At 39.4% G+C, this 18,787-nt stretch overlaps 1 protein-coding gene across 2 annotated transcripts; it reads left to right on the top strand.

Annotated features, from left to right (window-relative positions):
- The first annotated feature begins 3,608 nt into the window (after positions 1–3,608).
- Positions 3,609–17,241, top strand: LOC122660209 (transcription factor SPATULA-like). 2 transcript variants are annotated; one of them, XM_043855424.1, is made up of 8 exons: positions 3,613–4,447; positions 4,551–4,649; positions 4,768–4,833; positions 4,923–4,988; positions 15,906–16,226; positions 16,305–16,374; positions 16,664–16,829; positions 16,908–17,241. In XM_043855424.1, the coding sequence occupies exons 1-8, from the start codon at positions 3,917–3,919 to the stop codon at positions 16,960–16,962; spliced, it is 1,374 nt and encodes a 457-aa protein (XP_043711359.1). In that variant the 5' UTR covers positions 3,613–3,916; the 3' UTR covers positions 16,963–17,241. The 2 variants fall into 2 exon arrangements, with proteins under 2 accessions (XP_043711360.1, XP_043711359.1); XM_043855425.1 differs by having other exon boundaries at positions 3,609–4,447; positions 16,316–16,374; positions 16,664–17,241.
- The last annotated feature ends 1,546 nt before the right edge of the window (positions 17,242–18,787 follow it).

Genomic DNA, 18,787 nt, shown 5'->3' with positions numbered 1-18,787 from the left:
ATCTCCTTCTCCTAATCACCATTTATGAAGTGCTCTTGGCATCCTAAGAAGATTTAGATAAACATTTTCAATTGGAGATGATAAATGAAGGGATTGTGGGGCATGGAAGTGCTCTTGATTATTACTTTTAGAGATAGTTGGAACTGTTTTCTTCATCTCATCATGGAACGGATTCTCCATTGATAGCTACAACCACCATTTGACAGTTCTATTGACTCTCAAGCTTCATGGGCATGTGTTTTACAAAGGAAGGAGGGGACCCCATATGACATGCATATCCACATCACTTTAACTCAAATATATATCAAGTTTTTTCATCCCAATACTTCATATTTTGTGATAAAAGTCAACAAAACAGTTGTAATTTTTTGATAAATTATTTATGCCGTTGACAATTAGGTATGATACGGATCGGATGTGATCAGATCCGGATATTTTCTACTCGGATTCAAATATCCCTAAATGGTTACGGATGTAGATAGAATTCGATTTTCGATAATTCATTTACATCTCTAATTGTGTAACCCAGACCTTCCTTCCCCTAACGGATAGGATTCACTCTCAATTCATGTTTTAGTCTCATAATTTTCATTTCCTCGTTCTTTATAACTGGTTGAATCTTCAAAATCCCTCCATATTATTAGTTGGATATCCATTTGGATTGGATAATTTTTTTATAGATTTTTTGAATAATATTCAGATACCCCTAAACGAATATGGATACAAATCAAATTTGAATTTTCGGTTACCCATTTACATGAAAGAAACATGTATGACATTTATAGGGTTTTTTTTTTAACCTTATTCTTGTTTAATTGGGTATTTGATATCTTGATGGTGGACCTTAGTGCAATGGTAAGATTGGAAAGAGAGAGACAGATCATTTTGATCCCAACTTTTTTTTTTTTGAGAGAGAGTCCAATCATTTTGATCCCAGCTTGTTTTTTTTTTTTTTTTGTTCTTGTGGATTAGGTTGGTGTCCTTGCCCCACCGCAAATCTAGTTAAACGATCCACAGTTTGCACTTGCAATCACACTTTTAAAACGTCATTATTTGACTTTTATTTTCAATTTTTTTTTTGGGTAAAGTAACGTATCCCCTATAATGCATCCAATATTCCTCGTACCCTCTAAGCGGCTCAATATTCCACGTACCATCCTTCAATATTTCACGTACTACTTCTATTTTACACCCCAAATGCCAGATGGGTCCAATCCGTTAAATACCGCCGTTAGATTCCAATATTTTAACCATTTTACCATTTGCTCCATTTTCTTAAATCTGAAAAGACTTAATTACCCTCACTTATTTGTTGCCCTAAACTAATTGAAAATGACCATTTTACCTTCTATTTTATTTTTATAAATGAAAAGACCTAATTGCCCTCATTTATGTATTACTCTAACCTAATTTGAAAAGATTATTTTACCCCTAAATATTTGTTCCTAAAAACCCCAAAATGCCCTCATCTTCCCCAAATCATCATCTTCTTTTACATACCCACCACTATCATCTTCTTCTTCTTCTTCTTCCGCCGCCAACCCTGCTGGAGCACAACCCACCCCACTTCTTATTCTTCTTCTATCATCCATTCCCATTTCATGAATCCGGGCTAGGGTTTTAAAAAGTCCGGCCCAACCCGACCCTGTTGCAGCCCTATCCAAGACGCTCTGTAAAGAACGTTCTTTACCTCTAAAATTCCTCCAGTTCGTTCTTAAAGAACAAAAAAACGAACCGTCAAGCCAAATATAATTTCACGTTTTTTTGTTCTTAAAGAATGGAAGAACAGTTTTGAACGCTGTTCAGACATTTACCAAACGTAGCCTTAGATTACAAATTTGAATTCTATTAAAATTGTGTTCTATTAGATTACAAACACATGGGGGATGTACACGTTTCAGTTTAGTTATACTGTTGTGGTGAGCTTTGTCATAAATTTCAGTCTTCTTCTTTAACTTCACCTTTGCCAACGATGGATATGGAACATTAACAAGCTTCTTCTCCAACGGTCCTATTTGAATTGATTTGAATTTTTTTAGGTTAATATTTTTAAAGGATAAGTTGGTTATTTTAACTTCACAAGTTTCAGTTAAATAACTCATAAGGGTAAAATGAACTTTTTCATTTAACCACTAACAGTAAACTAATACCGCCATGTTTCATGGGGCTTCAAGTAATAATTTCAAACTTTAGGGATGTGACGCAATCTGGCCATAACATAAGGAGGTGCCCAAGTAATTTACTCTAATGTTATAATTCGTCAGCAAAGTCCGAAACCAACCTTGTCAGTTTGAACCATTACTTAATGGATCCAAGATCTTTAAGTCATTCCCTTATGTCCTATATATCTAGCCATTTTCTCAAAACTTGATACTTATCCATAGGTTAGTACAAGAGGTATCATGTCTTATCATTTTTTATGGCAATTGTGAACTGTCAACTAGAGCCACATGATGGACTTCTATGTTATTGTTTCACTCTAACTTTGTTGCAAGTTACATGACTAATGGTTTTGTACGAATTCTCAAGAATCAGAAATACGAGAAATATACCAGGGGATGCATAGAGCAAATGAACATGACTGAGCTCATGCAGCAGTTTGGATGGATTATCAAGATGTAATAGATTGATTACTGCAGGAAAATGCGAAAAGTTGCAACAAAGTTTATTTTTGGGAAAATTACATGATTAGCTATTTTTGAGTTTTCATTTACAAAACTGTCCACTCTATCTTTGAGTTAACAAAAATAGACAAAAACAAGTTAAGGTTTGCAAAATTTGGCAAAATAGTGTCTCTCCCTCCCTCACTTACCTTTTTAGACATTTTTAACCTTGCCATTGCCTTCTTGCCCAGGCATCCTGGGTAATCACAGGAAAGGGAAGGGAGGGGTGGGTTTGAGGTAGCAGAGAATGGTGGTGTTAGGGACGGGTGGAGTTGCAGGGAACGAAGGATGTCTGGGCGAGAAGGCAATGGCAAGGGTAAAAATATCTAAAAAAGTAATTTTGGGAGGAAGATGCACTATTTTATCCAGTTTTGTAAACCTTAACTTGTTTTTGTCTATTTTTGTTAACTTAAACATAGAGTGGACAGTTTTGTAAATGAAAACCCAAAAATAGCTAATCATGTAATTTTTTCTTAATTTTTTATATATGATTTTTTTTTTTTGGGGGGGGGGGGGGGCGTAAAATATATATGAAGTTTGAACCAAAGATTTTAGGTGAAAAAGGGGGACTTTTGATACTGATCAACACCGATATGTATATGTGTCGTGTATCGATATGGGTATCGGTATCGGCGGTGACCGGTGCCGATACCGTATACTAAAACCGTGAAGTGATGAAGCCCATGTGTAAGATGCTAAGGTTTTCGTCGGGACGAGCCGACCAGGAATTAGAAATCACTGATACGCACTAATACAACTAATAAACTAATAATTAGGCGGGAGAGTAATGGGAGAGGGACCAAATTTGATTTTAATTTTGGCTTCTATTGCGGTTGGTACTTTGCTAAAGAAACAAAAACACTCAAAACAGAAAAACGTTGTAGGAAAAGCAGCTTAAGCAAACCGTACTATTTTACTACTCTCTCTCTCTCCTGCGAAGTGGAGTAGCAATTGCATAGCCTGGTTTATTATTAGACAGACAGAGCAGAACGACAGACGGAAAAGAGAAACTGCAGAAACGCTAAAAAACAACACGGAAAAAGAGGGCGAGAGAGAGAGAGAGAGGAAATATGCAGCGCAGAGCTGAGGAGGGGAGATGGTTTTGCTTTTGCAGAGGAAACTGGAAACTGGAAACTGGAAACTGAGAAATTCATCACCTGTCATGAGCTGCTTCTGCTGCTGCTCTACTTTGTTTTTCTTGTCAATCTTTAACTGCTTCTTCTGATTTGTTTCTGAATCATCTATCTTTTGGTATGGCGGAAATGTACGACCACCACACCTGCTCTTCACCCCCACCTCATCCGCCGGCTCCTGCTGCTCCTCCTCCTCGTCCCTCGCTCGTTGAATCAGACGAAATCTCGCTTTTTCTCCATCATCTCCTTCACTCTTCATCCTCTCCTTCCGTCTCCACCGACAGAGCTAAACAAATGCATTTCTCTTCTCCTGCTCCTCTTCCACCTTTGTTCTCTTCGTCCTCGCAAACTACATCCACCGCAAGATTCTACGAGTCTCTGCCGGAGAGTCATCTCCGACCATGCGGATCAGCTCTTGTCCCCGATTCCGACTGCCGGGTCAGGGATGGAAGCTCCACGGCCGAGTCCTCCGTCGCTGTCGGTTCTTCTTCCTTGATCCTCTCTTCTTCTGGTTTTAATTTGAAGGAGACCGCCAGTACAACTACTTCTGCTGGAGCTGGTGGTGACTGTGATGCTGAGGCAACGGGATCACTGAAGAGGAGAAAGGTCCCCACGGATAATGATCTCGACGATTATGATTGCGAAAGTGAGGTAGTTGTATGTATATTTCTTTATTTACTTGCAATTTTGCTTCCCAATCACCACACTACTCATTTAGTAGCATCCTATACCCCTCGGTCCTGTTTGATGGTAGGAGGGTCTTGAGGCGCCTGATGCACCGTCAAAGTCAGCTCCAACTCGTTCTTCTTCGAAGAGAAGCAGAGCTGCTGAAGTTCATAATTTGTCCGAAAAGGTTTTACTCCTAATTCTCTAATTCTTAAATTGATGAGAAAAGTTGTTCTTTCTTCTGTTGCTCTCCCTCTCTCTCTCTCTCTCTCTCTCTCTAAATCGTGGAAATGTTGGATGGACAGAGGCGGCGGAGTAGGATTAATGAGAAAATGAAAGCCTTGCAGAACCTAATTCCCAATTCTAACAAGGTACCAACTATTTTATTTTCCCCTTCTAGCGTGAGTGTACGTTGCGCTAGGGTTCTCCTGTGATCAATTTAACGTTCTATTTGCTCCAGACGGACAAGGCCTCGATGTTGGATGAAGCCATTGAATATCTAAAGCAACTTCAGCTCCAAGTACAGGTGAGGGTTTCACTTCGCATTTCTATCAGTAAACAATGCTCTTATGTTCGTTCCTTTCTTGTCTGGTAGTCATCTGTGGAATGATACAGGGTTAGCGTCAGATGCACTTACATAAATTTTCGTTAATCTCTGTTGTCTTCAATTATTTAGATCACATGTTAAGTTGTCAATCATGCAGTTGTGATTTCTACACTTGACTAGTTGCAACAGTTGTGATGTATTAGCATCACCATATATATATCAAATGACTTTTTTCAACCATTAACGACGAACTGAACATAACATAATTAAATAAATAGTGAAGCAGGGTAAAATAAAAGGGCGTACCCAGTGCAAGAGTCCCCTGCCACTGCGGGTTCTGAAGAGGATCATAATGTACAGAGTCTTACCCCCACTTCGCGGAGAGGCTGTTTCCCCGACTCTAACCCACTGCCAATAGGTCACAATGGAGCAACCTTACAATTGTGCTGAGGTCTGCCCTCTAATCCTATTTAGTGAAGCAGGATCCGTCCTATTTAGTTAGGATAAGGCTTGTGCAGTTGGGTTGTATGTTGTTCCATATCCCAGTTTTCCCATATATCAAAGGTGACAAATTCTGAGGTTCAGTGGCAATTACTTGTTTGTGGAGTAGTGCAGTTTTTCCACCAACTTGAAACCTGAAAAATTGCCTGTTGTAGCTTGAGATATCAAAAGAACCATACTCATGTGCTGGACTCCTCCCCTCCCTCCATGGCTTCATACTGGCTTACAAATTCTGATTTCGTAGTTTTGTTAGAAGATGCCTCCTTGTGTTTCTGCAAGAAAAGCCATGAAATTTTTTGTTTGTTCTCCAGTTCTGGTTGTTTTTGGCTTTATTATATTGTTTTTGAGCTGCTCTATGCCTTTTTTTTTTTTTTTTTTCATAAAGAGCTGCTCTATGCCACTGGCCTCATTTTTTGTGTTTTAACTCAAGGTTTATGGTGCTTGTGTGATTTAAATGTATGACCATCTCCTTGTTATGCTGTGTCCTTCACTGTCTGTGCATAGAGGAACCTAACTCACAAATTGTCTTAGTTGATGAAAGGAAAAACCTGGAGTATTTGAGGGCTATTAAACTGGTGCAGTGACCATTTTCTTGAATTTGCTAGGTTTGCAGAACTCTCACCGTGTCCGATATAATTGTTCTTGCAACTTGATACTTCATAAATAATCATATTGTCATAGAGTTTAATAATACGATGACTGTGTTTTTTAAAATGTCTGGAAAATACTCTGTCCTAACTTTTTGGACGAGGTAAAGTTTTTTTTTCCCCCGGGGTGAATAAAGAATTCATTACCAAAGAGAAAGGAGAAACAAGGGGCCTGAAAGAGGGGAAGAGAAAAAACAAATACAATGCTAACAATGCAAAACCACTTCCTCGGACAACAGAGAAGGGCTGAGAATGGAGGGAGAAAGACCCCTTGATAAAACAATTTGCTTATTCCTTGGAAAATCAATACAACAAGAGGAGATTGAAGAAAGCTTGCTTTTAATGCCAAAGGAAATGGAGTCCCAAATCTGCTGGAAGGATCTAGGGCTGAATGACCAGGAAAGGATATTAATGTTTGTCATATTTGAATAGTTTTCTTTTATAAATCTAGAAAATGAGTAAGTGAATGGATGCCTTCTAGGAAAAGGTACATCGAAAAGGCACAATTCATGCTAAGGTTGCATGGTGTTTTTGTTCTTTCGGGTCCTTGTGGATGTACTTTCTATCATTGTTGTCAATGTGTTGCCTAGCTGACCAGGTTGTACCTAGTTATTAATTTGGCTAACTGACCACGTGGACCATAAAATTATGGTGCTCTACCCTGCCTCGCGTTTTTCTGCAGACCTTTTCTTAGTTATTCTTGTTCCTATGTTTCCTCGGAAAGAGAAGAGGAAAGAGAGGAATAAAAGGTGGTGGGTACACATGACATTCTTTAAAACAGGGAAGAATCAACCACTTGGAAAGAGAGGAATAAAAGGTGGAGGGTACACATGACATTCTTTAAAACAGGGAAGAATCAACCACTTGGAAAGAGAGGAATAAAAGGTGGTGGGTACACATTACATTCTTTAAAACAGGGAAGAATCAACCACTTGATCAAATGAGAGGCCATTTTGATTCTGAATCCGGATCTAGACCAGCCTAAACGTAGAATGGATAAAGGATGGTGGGGTCTACTTCAACCCAAATTTGAGCATCAGATGAGCTGGCACACGGCATTTACAAGGTGCCCGCTGTGACTGCGCTACCACTCTCCCAAAATAAATGGAACTATGTTGTAGCTTATAGGAAATCAATTCCAGTTGGCGTCAGTATTGCCAACCTGATTTACCAGCAAAATGAAAATGATAGTAGTACAAGTTCAAGACCTAAAGTTTTTTGCATTTTACGTGGACCAAGGACGGAAGTGCTATAAAAATATCTGCAATTTTTTCGTGTTTTATTTGTTGAGATGTATATGTGTTATATTTTGTGTTTGGTCTATCAACCCTCCCTCCTCCCCCCCCCCCCCCCCTAAAAAAAAAACTATTTGTTATATGAAGAAGACAAAGCTAAGTTAGATGACAGGTTTTTTTCCCCCTCAGCAAATATAGGTTAGTCATACTTGTCTTATACCATTTTTTGGGGAATGGAAAAATTATATTAAAAGAAGAAGAAAAATACAATCAACCAAGTAGGCTAGCCCAGGGAGTACCCCAATGAAAACAAACATAACTACCAACAAAGGGAACAAAGCAAACAATATAGGCCAAGAATGATTATATGAGAAACAAAACATCAAGTTTTCTAGTCTGCTGATCGCATATAGTACAGGGAGAACCTAATGCGATGACTCCATCTCGCTGTAAAAACACTATAACCCACTGAAACATGAGCAGTTAGTCCAACTTCTTGAGCAGTCGAGATATTGAACAACAAACATTTGATTGAATTCCTTGCCTGACCCTGAGATGAGAGGGAAGGTCGATGTTTGACTCGAATCCTGGACCTGATCTTTAATCCTAAACTGGTGTTTGATGCGATGGGAGAAGTTTTCATGTCCGCTATGCCACTCAAAGACTCTACTGAGACAAAAATGGGAGATGAAGGGCGATGCCCATTCTGTGGTTTGCGAGTATATGAAGGTAGAGTGGGTGTTTAGTTGCTCTGCTTCGATTGGCATGTCTGTCCCCCTTTTCTGGTTGAGGCTCGGCCTTTGACTCTGCTTGCCTCTACTTTTCATGTCATGGGTACAAGTGTTCTTCAGGATCAGTCATACCAACCTTGGTGAGGCTGACAGAAGAGGAAGGCCGCCATTCATTAATATGGAGGAAGGAAGATTCCATGATCTACACTAACTTCATGAGGCAAAAGTTCTATCAGCTCTTCCGAAGAGGCAACAGAGGAGCTGTCGGTCTCAAGGGACACATCGCATGGAGGCTCCAAAGGGAGGGTTAAAGGCTTGTTGCTGCATTCTTCCTAACTTCAAGCTCCAAGCCAGATCGGTCCCTAGATGGAGGGGACTTCTTTATCTTTTTTTTTAGCTTCAATATCCTTATTTAGTGAAGGAAGATCCTCCGCTAAATTTACTGGAAAAGATTGATTCTCCAATTCTGCACTCGTAACATCAACTTCCACAGATTCCAAGATAACATTTAGCCCAAATCTGAATGAATAACTTGCTTTCCATCTGGATAAGATCCCTCTCTAGACAACAAAGCACAATAAAATGTTCCCCCCATAACTTGTGTAACTTCAAAGTTCGTATCTTCACACGTCTCCTTCGACATGAATCCCATCTCCCCAAAATTATTTTTCAAAAATGTTATCCCTCATCACTTCCACAATAAATCAAGACGATTCCTCCTTGATCCTGAAATGCTGTTCGAGAACATTATCCCCCATCACTTCCTCAATTCCAGCCGATATCTCCTCAATCCCTTCCAAACTAACATATTTTCATTCATAGTTGTCACATCATTCCCCTTGCATTAAACTACTCCTCTCGTAATATCATTATGGAAATTTCTACCATTTTGATTAAACAAGGATTCACCATGATTACTCCTTTTGATTGAATTCAAACTTAAATTCAAAATTTGAATTTAAACATGAGACATTTCAACTTGGGCGCCAAATGAAGCATCACCTCTAGTCGCCAAACCATGCTAGGCACCACCTCCTTCTTGCAGAACATGCAAGGCACCACCTGAGATCACAATACCTCTACTAATACCATAATTCGATGCAGTCATCTTATGTTGAATTTTAGTAACTTCCTGATGTTGGATTGGACCACTCTTCTTGACCCTCCATTCCTTTCAAATCATTGAGCTCCCTTGTTGACCATATTGGGTAGAAGAATGACCAAAAACCTTACATTTCATACAATGAGGAGGTCTCCAATCATAGACATCTTTATCTTCATTTTAAATAGGTATGGAAGTCACCACACCATCCTTTGCCGACAATTCCACACATAATCGAGCAACTGTGGTGGAGGGCCGGTTAGGAGAAGAGGGGTGGGGGCTGGTAGGGAAGAAGAGAATATGAATCAAAGGGATAGGGTGAGGGTCTGAGAAAAGTTGCAGGGATGGTGTTTTTTTGGGCGGTAACTAGGGAAAATTTCGGGAGGAGTCGAAGAATGGGGTGGGATTACTATGGGAAGGAAAGGGAGTGTATAGAGGAAGGGGATGAGTCTTAGGTCTCAGTAAAGTGGAAACAAAATTACTGGGAAGGAGATGGATCCTTCGGCTCTGATACCAAATTGGTGGAGGGCCGGTTAAGAGAAGAGGGGAAACATGGGAAGAATCAGAGTTGCAGGGGGAGAGAGAAGAGAGGACATAAACATGCGCAATCACTCTCTTGAGCTTGCTATCAATTTCAATATTCAATTTTGAACTCTTCTACCGACTATCGTATTACAGTGCATAAATAGAGAAGACTCTTGTATGGAAATAGAAACCTATCTAAAAATGGAAAGAACCCAAAGAAGCACCTAACAAACTAAGAGTTGAGAGTCAGAGGTTTAGGGAATGACTTGAGTTGTCATTAATGACAGAGGTCCTGTTTATTTATAATAAGGTTACAGTCCTAAAAGGTTAAAAAGGTAAAAAGGGAAAAATAACTAAAACCCTACAAATAAGGTGTTGATAACTTATCCTCACGAATCTCAACACAGCCCCTCAAGTTGGTGCAAATATATCATACATGCCCAACTTGGAAACAAGAGGATGAAACACCTTACAATTTAAACCTTTTGTAAACACATCAGATAGCTGATTAGCAGAATTAACAATTGGAATACAAATGATCCCTTGTTCAAGCCTCTCTTTGATGAAGTGTTTGTTGATCTCAATATGCTTTGTTCTGTCATGCTAGACTGGATTGTGAGCAATGCTAATGGCAGCCTTGTTATCACATTAGAGGTGCATAGGATCTTCAGAAACAATTCCCAGATCACTCAACAGTCCCTTAAGCCATATGAGTTCACAAATCCCTTATGCCATGACACAATATTCGGCTTCAACAGTAGAACATGATACAACGGACTGTTTCTTGCTTCGCCATGTGACAAGGTTACCCCTAAGGAAGGAACAATACCCAAAAGTAGATCTCCGATCATCAGTAGGCCCAGCCCAATTGGCATTAGTAAATGCTTCCAGTCTTAAATTCCCATTGTTAGAAAAAAGAATACCTTTCCCAGGGGTAGATTTTAAATACCTCAATATCCGGTGCATGGCTTCAAGATGAGATGTCTTGGGATCATGGAAGAACTGACTCACAATGCCCATAGTGTAGGAAATATCAGGTCCTAGTATGGGACAAATAGATCAATTGATCAACAAGTCTTTGGTATTGTTCCATGTCAACAGGATCTCCCATGGCACTGTATAGCTGGTGATTAACTTCAATGGGAGAATCTGTAGGCTTACATCCAAGCATGTCTGTAGATTTCCATTTAAAAATTTGTCCTTAACATCCAATTGTTGAAGGTTCCACCCAAGATTGGCAGCACATGCCAGTAATGCCCTAATAGAATTCATGTTTGCTACAGGTGCAAAGGTCTCTTCATAATTGATCCTATAGGTTTGGGTGAAGCCCTTGGCAACCAAACGTGTCTTATATCTCTCAAGAGTGCCATCTACCCTTTGCTCAAACTCATTTGCATCCAACTAACTTCTTCCCTTCAGGGCGAGGGAGAAGTTCCTAGGTACCATTTTTGTCTAAGGCCTGCATTTCTTCTAGCATGGCAGCCTTCTACTTCGGATCTTTGATGGCTTCTTTCCAATCCTGTGCAATAGACACAAAGGACAACGAGGAAATAAAGGCCCGATAGGAGAGTAATAAAGATTCATAAGAGAAAAAAATGGGAAATGGGATGTTCTATACGAAAGAGGACTCCTTTTCTAATAGCAATGAGACGGTCATCATGCATAGGGTTAGCAACATTAGGCACACTATCAGATGTAGGAGAAATGTTACCTGATGGGGAGGGTGAATCTGGTGGAGGCGCCACAGTGGGATATGGTTGGTCATCCTTGGTGTCCTTTTTCTTGGATCTATTCCGAGTGTAGGTTATCATATCCTTAACAAGCTGAACCAATGTCTCCCCCTTACCATTATCAATTGTATGCTCCCCCTGAATTAGGAGATTATCAATAGTCAAAGGAACTAACGGTGGCTCTTCCTCCAGACTCTCCCCTTGAAGAGGTGACGTGAAATATGGTTCAGACTTGTGGAAGGTGATATTAGTTACATAGAGTTGGCGAGAAGGAGGGTGATATCACTTGTAAACCTTTTGAGAGGCCGAGTAACCAAGGAAAATGCATCGAATAGCATGGGGATCCAATTTAGACTGGGAAGGAGAGGAGTTATGGGCAAAGCAGGCACACCCAAATATTTTAGGAGGAAGGAAGGAAGCAATGGTAGGGTCTAGGAGAAAAGAAAGAGGTGTCTTAAAATTCAGGACACTAGAGGGCACCCTATTAATAAGGTATGCAACATTAAGAACAACATCTCCTCAATAGGTTTTAGGGACACAAGTAGTGAACTTCAAAGCACGGGTCACGTCAAGGAGATGACAATTTTTCCATCTTGGGAATGCCATTTTGTTCTGGTTTCTTAACACAAGATGTTTGGGCGAGACGGAGAGTAAGCATGGGAATCAAGGTACTGCTGAAACTTACCATCAATATATTCTGTACCATTATTACTGTGAAGGATCCGAATAGTGGCATTAAACTGTGTTAGAAGCATGGCATGGAAGGACTAAAAACAAGAGATGGCATCAGATTTATTGTGGAGAAGGTAAACCCATGTGAGACGTGTGTAATTATCAATAAATGTAATGAACCAACGAATACCATTGCGATCAACAGTCGTAGAAGGAGCCCATATATCAGAGTGAATAATTGAAAAAGGTAAATCACTTTTAACATCACTAATGGGATAAGAATTTCTAGTGCGTTTAGCAAATTCACACACATCGCAATGAAGCTGTTCCAAACCACAAATTTTAACCAAATCAGGAAACATAGAACGTAAAATATGAAAAGATGGATGCCCTAAACGACGGTGTCAGTGATGGAATTTTGTCAGAGGACTATCAGAACAAAGGGTTTGAGTTGAAATAGGGGAGGGCACTGTTTGTGTAGAGTCCAAGTAATAGAGACCATCACGGACCAGACCATACCCAATTGTTGCGCTCGTCACCAAATCCTGAAACAAGCAATGAGTAGAGAAAGAGTGAACAGAATAGTTCAATTCAATTGTCAAACGATAAATGGACAATAAATTGGCACATAATTTAGGGATATGTTCTACTGTTCCACCTAAAAGCTCAAATTAAGGAAGGGCAGTGTCAATTTATACATCAACACTCCCTTGCATGTGCATGCCAAGATCACATGGTTGGGAAAAACCCTCCCGATGCACTTCCTAGGAGTCGAATACTTGACATCCTTGCTCTGATACCAAGTTGAGAATTAGAGGTTTTGGGAATGACTTGACTTGTCATTAATGATAGAGGTCCTCTTTATTTATAATGGGAATACCCTAAAAGGGTAAAAAGGGAAAAATAACTAAAACCCTAAAAATAAGACATACCATAAAAAGGAAACTACCCGAAGTAATCCCTGAGTAATCTACCTATTCAAATTTGTTAGAAGTATCGAGTGGGGCCTACTATGGGTCTCAGTATTAGCATCTGATGCTAATACCAAGATCCGTTATGGGTCTCGATTTAGTATTCTGTTATTAGAGTTTATTCCTGATTTTCCCCTACCCCTATTTTCTTATTTATATTGTATTCCTTCCATCGTGACATAATAAGAAAAAGCTGCGGCTGCTGTTCCATTCCCTTCTTCCCTTCGTCTCTTCTCTTCTTCCTCTTTTCTGATTTCATACATTACATGGTATCAGAGCTGAGGTACTAGCACTAGTACACAGCAGCACGTAGTCTCCTCTTTCTCCTTTTTTTTTTTCTTCTTTCCTTTCTATTCTTTGCGATTTCTGGTAACCTAACCAGAAACTTGCGATCTTAAGGAAAGGGGGTTTCACCCCTCAACTTTGCTGGTTCGTAGTTTGTGGATTTGTTTGTTGGGGCGATGGATTAAATCTGCTACTCAATAATAAAAAAATAGAGCAGATTTCAGCAATTTTTTTTTTTTGTGCTGCTATGCGAATTTTTATGGCAGCAAGCTACTGATTAGCTTGGTCTGAGTTTTATGGTGATTCGACTGGGATTGATGGCTGCAGAATTTTCTGCGTAGTGGCAGTCTTGCTTGGCGTATCTTATTTTGCTGGAAGAGTTCTCGATTCCTGTTGCAGTGAGGTGTTCTTGATTTTTTTCTTTCTGGTGGTGCTCTTGATTTTTTTTTTCTGGTAGTGCTATTACTCACTTGTTCTACTAAGAAGCATGGGTGATGAGACAAAACAGAATCTGGTTACAGAAGTTGTTTCTTCATCTTCCAATCGAATCACAGAGAAGAAGCTTGAAGCTATCACCAATTTCCAGCAATGGAGGAAAATTGTGAACCTTGTTTTGACTGGTCATGGCCAGCAGGCCCATCTGACGGGAACCAAACCTGCTGGAGATACAAATTGGGATACTATTTTGGCAGATTTTCTTCTTCCCAAAATCTTTCTTATCTAATTATACTTCTCTCTTCTCCTGTATACTGTTATTTTATTGCTCCCATTATATTCTTCTTTTCTGTTGGCAGATTCTTTTTGCAGTGTTTGGATGTCGAACAAGCATTAAAGGGGAGATTAAGATTCCTTTAATTGATTTGGGTTCTGAACCTAAAATTAGTTCTTTCCTTGCCACAGTTTCTGTTCTAAGTCTGTCATTCAGACCTCTTGACTAATTCTCTTTGGTTGGGCCTGTCACCTGCAGACCATAAATTGCATCTTTTGGCCCTTTGCCTCCATCCCAATATTTCTGAATTGGTATGCATGAAAACAACTCATCAGTAGACTACTTGACATTTTTAACTACACTGGCATCACTCTTTATTTTAATCCAGTTATTGTTCAGTCAAATTCCTTGATAAAGAAGCTATAAAATTTAAGGAAGAGGTTTCATCAGTTTCATCATGTAATTAGTGATTGTACATCTTTCCTCTTCTTTTCTAGATAAGATGACACTTTCTCAGTTGTTCCTTTCCTGTCTCTTTTTATCTGTTTGTGAATACATCTCTCTTTTACCAGTCCAAATGGTGGATTCAGTTACCAGTGAAAAATTCTCTGCTGAGTATGGGTATCTCTTTGGGTAGTTTGTAGTCCCTTTATGATTTTTAATTTCCCTGGCTGTCTCCTAATTATTTTCCTTTTGTTTCAAGTTTTGCAATACTAATAGTAGTGCAGGCTTTACCATTTCCATTGGTGCTCAATTCCTATTCAGAATTTTGAGGAAAAGTGAATCACACAACTGGTCATTTCATCGTGGTTTCTATTCTAGACTGCTAAGAAATTTTTAGATTTTTGTAAATTAGTACTCCGACTGAGTTCTATAAGTCAGATTGGTACACTATCCTTAACGTTCACTGGATACCCCTTTGAACTAGTATGTTATTCATTTATTTTTTATAAGTAACAGAAATTTGGATGATAGAATGAGAGAATGGGGACTATAGTACAACAACAACAACAGCAAATAAAGTTTTAAAAAAATTGGGAGACCTCAAGGAGGACCACAAAATAGGGTAAAACCCACATAAAAAAATCCCTAGAGATTCCTGACTACGCCAACTCATCAAGCTAAAGTGTTGGCTGACCGCAGTGTCCAACTGATAGAAATATCCTGATTGAAACTACTGGTTTGGTCAAAGCCTATTTCCTGCTTGCTTTGGTTATGCTTTCATGAGAGCCTTTTTATTCCTCTAAAGGTTCTTATATGTAGCTCATTCTGGGTTGAGTATTAACTGTTAACCTAGTTCACATAAAACCCCAAGAGGGTAGCTCAGTTGGCAAGGACTAACACATCCCACTTGAGAGGTTATGAGTTCAACTCTCCTTGGGGCCTACTATCTCCCTCCACCCCCCCCCCCCCCCCCCCCAAAAAAAAAAAAAAAGAAAAAAAAAAGGGGGGAGGGGTAGGAAATTGTCTAAATCTATGAGATAAGAAAATTAATTACAAAACAAGTTGGTTTGCCTTTGTTTTACACTTACTTTGTATTGTAAACCTACTTGTTTTGTAATTCTTTTTCTTATCTTGTATACCTAGGAAATTGACCCCAAAAAAAAATACCTAGTTCACATAACCCTTCTTGTTTGGAAAGAGAACCAGCAGAGGGACACACTCTAACCATCACATAGAATAAAATTGGTATCAAGTAACAATAGTAGATTAGTTCATTATTATTATTATTTTTTCGGTAATAGATTAGTTCATTATCTAATAGTGTTTCATTGGTTGGTTTCGCAGATGTTGTCAATGAGAAATGGATTGAGTTTACATCCCATGTACGTACCTGGAGTATTGCAGTCTATGCAGTTGCCACAAATGCAAATGGGCTTTGGGGATGGAGAGAGACCACTGCATATGTCCATGGGAACAGGCACACTGCCTGTGAACGAGGAAACCTCAACACAAACTACATATAGTCTGTCCAATCAACATCCAACTTTGCAAAAACCAGTAGTCTTACCCAATATGACGAATATAACTAATTCAGAAACCTCATTTGGGATGGAATTACCAGTTCAGACACACCATGGACCATTTCAGCTCTCTACAGCGTCTGAGGTAGGTTAAGTTTGCCATTCTCATTACTGTCTTTCAAGTCATGGGAGTAATGCCTGTCATCTTAACTTGCATGTGAAGGAATTCTACAGGGAAGGCTTATTACCTCAACAACGGCTAGATATGAGGCACTCTGTGAGGAACTCATCAGGTGGGTTCTCTTAGCTAATTATCACTGCCTCCCAAGAGGTTGGATATGGTAGTTGGCTCACCACCGTACTTGCAAACATGCACTTCATGGTCTTTTGAACCTGCTGACATAAAAAAACACTATTGTGCCATTTATGCTGGTGTAGCTCAAAGTTGAGACACTTGATTATGCGATCCCAAAAGTGTTGTAACCCACAACCCCTCTTTATTAGTTATATAAGTCACGATTCTTCTCCATATGATTATTCACTGTGCTATTTTAACACTGACTCAACATTTGGGTTTTGAAGAAAACAAGGAACCCATGACAACAGCAACTCTGCCTTTTGATGCACAAGCATCAGTTCTGCTGGAACCCAACTCTCTGGAAGCTTGCATTTTGCACACAGAAGGATCACAAGATGTGCTCCCCGAGGATGTAAATAATACTCAGATTCTCATTCAACATATGCGTGGGTAAGATATCATCAATCATATATTGTTTTGTCTAACATCATGAACATTCTTACTCTTGCATGATTGGTTTTCTTCCAGCCTAGAGACTGGTAGAGGTGTGTCCGAGGAAAACAAGACGACCCCAGATTACTGAAGTTTTGCCATGTCAGACTCATCGATAATAGATCAGGTTTTGATGTATTTTAACTTAATCAGGAAGCAATCTTTCACTGTGTTGGAATGAGATTCAGTGCTCATCCCTCAGAGGTTTGCGCATTTCGCCATAGAATAGATGATAGAATATAGGGATTGTTCATGTATACTGACGATTCTTTCTGTTGGGGCAACATTTTCTCCTGAAGTTGACTGTCAATAACAATACTGCAAAGAGCCAAGAACATGGCCACCCCTACTCCCGTGGGAAACTTGAATCTATATAAATCTATTTCGGGATAAAAGCAGAGAACCTGATCAGAGGTCTCTGCCTTGCCCAATTTTTAACATGAGATGTTTCAAAGCTGGAATTCCAGATTTAGATGATGTCCCATGAGATCAAATCTGTCCTGTGACATTAGATGTTTGGGAATATGCATTTCTTTTCCTATTATTTCCAAGATGGGCAATGATAAACCTGCTTATTTGATCGTCTCTAGTGCCAATTCAAGATCCAATCCTGTGGACAATCCATTTGGTGCAAGGCAAAAGCCAACCATTTTCTAATCGAACCAATTTTTCATGGTGTGTGGTACATGTGGAGAAAAAAAAAATCCTTTATAGTGCCCTAATCGTGCAGTGCAGGCATGAGAGTTTGACATGTGGAAGTTGTGACATCTAATGGTGCTGAGTTCGAGAAAAGGAAAGAAAAAAAAAAAATTGTCTTACATTGAGCTCACATCCGAGTAGGGCACTGCAGTGGTTTTGGAGTACGGTGAGTAGTTTAATCCGTTTGCAAGGTTTTCTTCCCATTATCCGGAGCTGAGATGAAGCCTTATCAACTTGGGCTCCATTTTGCTTAGTAGCGAATTAAGATAATTTTTCACTCTTTGAGGTGAAATGAATTGGAAGATATAAAAAGAAAAGACCTAGTTTCCTTCAATCCCCAGTGAAATATGGTCCCTCGACCTTGAGTGAGATAGGCATCATTATTAAGGGAGGTGTAGTTTCAACTTCGTCCAGTAAGATTAGAATAATATTAATTTTAGATGGGTGTATATTTCCTTCATCCATGGTGGAAGAAAATTTTATTTTAAAAGAAAAAGTTTCGATGAGGTTTTTGTTTGAAAGTAATGTTGATCTAATTATAGTTAAAATGGGAACAATAATAAAATGATGTTTGGTACGAATGTGTTTTAAACAGATTAGAATAGGGTTGCAACACGGTCGGGTTGGGTTGTGCGTTATAGAACCCTAGCCCAACCCTAAGTCCCCTTAGCTGGGTTCAGGCCCGACTCGACCCTGATTCAGGGCTAGAAAAATCCAACCCTGACCAATCATTAGGGTCGGGCCGGGCTGACCCTGATTGGCCCTGATCATGGGGAGGAGGAAAGAAATGCATGGGCTGGAATGGACTGTGAAGAACATTATCAATTTTACATAAAATAATAATATAATATATTATAGCACTTATTGTCTTCATATACAATATATTATATAAAAAAAGTGGGTGAAATTTAAAGTTTATAATGTATAAATTATATCAATATATATTTTATAGTATAAATTAAATCAGGGTCGGGTTGGGGGGCCAAGCTTAACTTGAGGCCTCAACCCTAACCTGATCCGACCCTAACTCAGGGCCAAAAATTTTCAGCCCTGATTCGCCCTCAGGGCCAGAAATTTTTAGCCCAAGCCCTGTTCGGGCTCAAGACGGGTTCGGGCCGACAGGGCCAAACTTGCACCCCTAGATTAGAACGTGAACGAGAAGGTAAAAGATGCAGTCAAATATTTCAAAAAGGGCAAAAAACAGTGAAAATGGATGG

The sequence above is a fragment of the Telopea speciosissima genome, chromosome 4 (genome assembly GCF_018873765.1).
Source record: "Telopea speciosissima isolate NSW1024214 ecotype Mountain lineage chromosome 4, Tspe_v1, whole genome shotgun sequence".
Lineage (NCBI taxonomy): Eukaryota > Viridiplantae > Streptophyta > Magnoliopsida > Proteales > Proteaceae > Telopea > Telopea speciosissima.
The sequence above is the reverse complement of the archived record's forward strand: the minus strand, read 5'-3'. Positions and strand labels throughout refer to the sequence as shown.